The sequence below is a fragment of the Sardina pilchardus genome, chromosome 22, assembly GCF_963854185.1.
Source record: "Sardina pilchardus chromosome 22, fSarPil1.1, whole genome shotgun sequence".
NCBI classification, from domain to species: Eukaryota; Metazoa; Chordata; class Actinopteri; order Clupeiformes; family Clupeidae; genus Sardina; species Sardina pilchardus.
Window position 1 is genome coordinate 6,437,244 of NC_085015.1, and position 2,430 is coordinate 6,439,673.

General features: G+C 53.4%; 1 protein-coding gene across 1 annotated transcript in view; it reads left to right on the forward strand.

Moving 5' to 3' along the window:
• Positions 1-254: 254 nt before the first annotated feature.
• The window catches only part of LOC134070250 (C1q-related factor-like), an 8,854-nt gene continuing 6,678 nt past the window's right edge, over positions 255-2,430 (forward strand). The window contains exon 1 of the mRNA XM_062526534.1: positions 255-1,085. Within this exon, the coding sequence (XP_062382518.1) occupies positions 411-1,085 (675 nt within the window). The 5' untranslated portion in view covers positions 255-410. The remainder of the gene's footprint in view (positions 1,086-2,430) is intronic.

Sequence of the window (2,430 nt, forward strand, 5' to 3'; positions counted from 1 at the left end):
TCACACACACATGCACGCCAACACACAACTCGTACACCCGCCGCTCCGCACACACTCTCACCTGTGATCCCTTCTCTTCCTCTCTCTCTCTCTCCCTCTCTCTCTCTCCCGTCCCGTTCCGTCCACCCGTCCACCAGTTCGCTCGGTTCTAACCCCCTCCGCCGCCGTTGCCACCGTTGCCACCGTCGCCACCGTTGCCACCGTCGCCAGGTTCTGCGCAGGTTCTCCTCGTCGCTGTCGCCGGTCGCCCGCCGCGGAGGTTCCTCGTCGTGGTGGAGGGCGACCCCTTCGCCTCCCCGCTGCCCGGCACCATTCCCCCCTCTGAGAGACCCACGCTGGCAGCCCAGCCGCTCCCGCTCCCGCGCCTCAGCCTGGGCAGGAAGACCCTGGTGGGCGCCGCCGTGGGCGTCATGCTGGTCCTGGTGCTGGTGGTGCTCATCCCCGTGCTGGTCAGCAGCGTGGGGGGCGACGGCAACGACGACGACGCCGGACGCTACGAGATGCTGGGCACCTGCCGCATGGTGTGCGACCCCTACCTGGAGAAGAGCGGCGGCATAGGAGGAGGAGGAGGAGGGGGCGCCACCACAGGCACGGCCAGCACCAGCGTCCAGGGCGAGGCGGAGGCGCTGAGCGACCACAGCATGGGCTCGCCGCTGCCCACCTACGCCCACCACGGGCTGCCGGGCAAGCCTGGGCGCCCGGGGAAGCCCGGAGCGCCGGGACCGCCGGGAGAGCCCGGACCGCCGGGGCCGAGAGGTCCGCCGGGAGACCGCGGCGACTCCGGCGCGGCGGACCAGACTACGGGGATTTTAACGCTGGGCGGCGGGCGGACCGGAGGAGGGCTCGGCACCGCCACGTACTCCACGGTTCCGCGCGTGGCGTTCTACGCGGGTCTGCGGAACCCGCAGGAGGGCTACGACGTGCTGAAGTTCGACGACATCGTGACTAACCTGGGGGGGAACTACGACGGAGCGTCGGGGAAGTTCGTGTGCAAGATCCCCGGCACCTACTTCTTCACCTACAACGTGCTCATGAGGGGGGGCGACGGGACCAGCATGTGGGCTGACCTGCTGAAAAACGGACAGGTGAGTACGGCTCACACACACACACACACACACACACACACTTTATCATCATTATCATCATTATCACTTCATAAACATATTCAGACACACTAAATACAGTGAGAAAGAATGAGAGGGAAGGAGAGATTTGTTTTTTGGGGATGGGGGCATAGTTTGTTTATAATCAAAAAAAGTATAGCCTGTTGTCATAGACTTGTAGTTTTGATAACAATGAGTTGATTCATTTGTGTAAATAAAGGATCATTTCATTTAATTCATTTCAGAGAGAGAGAGAGAGAGTAAAGCTAAAAAATATTGAATTGAATGGAATTGAATTGAGAGCGAGAGAGAGAGAGAGAAAGCACAGAAAGATCTGTCCATTCTGGGCATCCCTCTCTCCCCTGATGTATGTCTATGCTTCATATTGTTGTACACATGCAGTGGAGTCCAGTGGGGTGGTGTGCCCCTCCTCTCTCTCTCTCTCTCTCTCTCTCTCTCTCTCTCTCTATGTTAAAATTAGACCCGTGCGCTTAATGACATCAACTTTCTCCGGGGGCAGGTTGTGCACTGAGAAAGGATTCGCCCCTCTCTTCTCCTCCTCTCTTCTCCTCCTCTTTTCTGTCTACTCCTCTCATATCCTCTCTCCTCCTCCTCTCCTCCTCCCCATTCGTGTGTGTGTGTGTGTGTGTGTGTGTGTGTGTGTGTGTGTGTGTGTGTGTGTGTGTCCCAAACGCCCTAATATGGCTGATTTATTTGGGGGTATTCTCATTTTGGTCTTTGGGGGCGACTCCTCTTATTGTTATTTCAATATTTCTAGTTTAGGAAATGTATTAACAGCATATATTTCTAGTTTAGGGAATGCAGCATTAACAGCATATATTTCTAGTTTAGGGAACGCAGCAGTAACAGCATATATTTCTAGTTTAGGGAATGCAGCATTAACAGCATATATTTCTAGTTTAGGGAATGCAGCATGCATGATATTATCATGCGTCTTTCTGGCAAATAGACTAGTTATAATGGGCAGGTATGATTATTTATGCCGATGACCTGATCTGAGTTGTTGCTGGTTAACATCTGCAGGAGCCCATAACATTAGTTAGTTACTAAAATTAGTTAGTTTGGTTATTTGTTGTCCTTTTTGGGGAAGTGTAGGGGAATAGTGTTTTTGATTGAGGGAGGCTGTTCCTGTTGCTCTTGCAGGATCTCATAATGTGTAAGGACATTATCAGTTTGACTCCACTGGGATGTGTAAGATTACCGCAATAATGCCACGATTCATTACCCCAAACTGTAAGTGGCTTTTGATAAATAACATGTTTGGTAAACTAAATGTAGAGAGTGGGAATGACAACGTGACATGAGA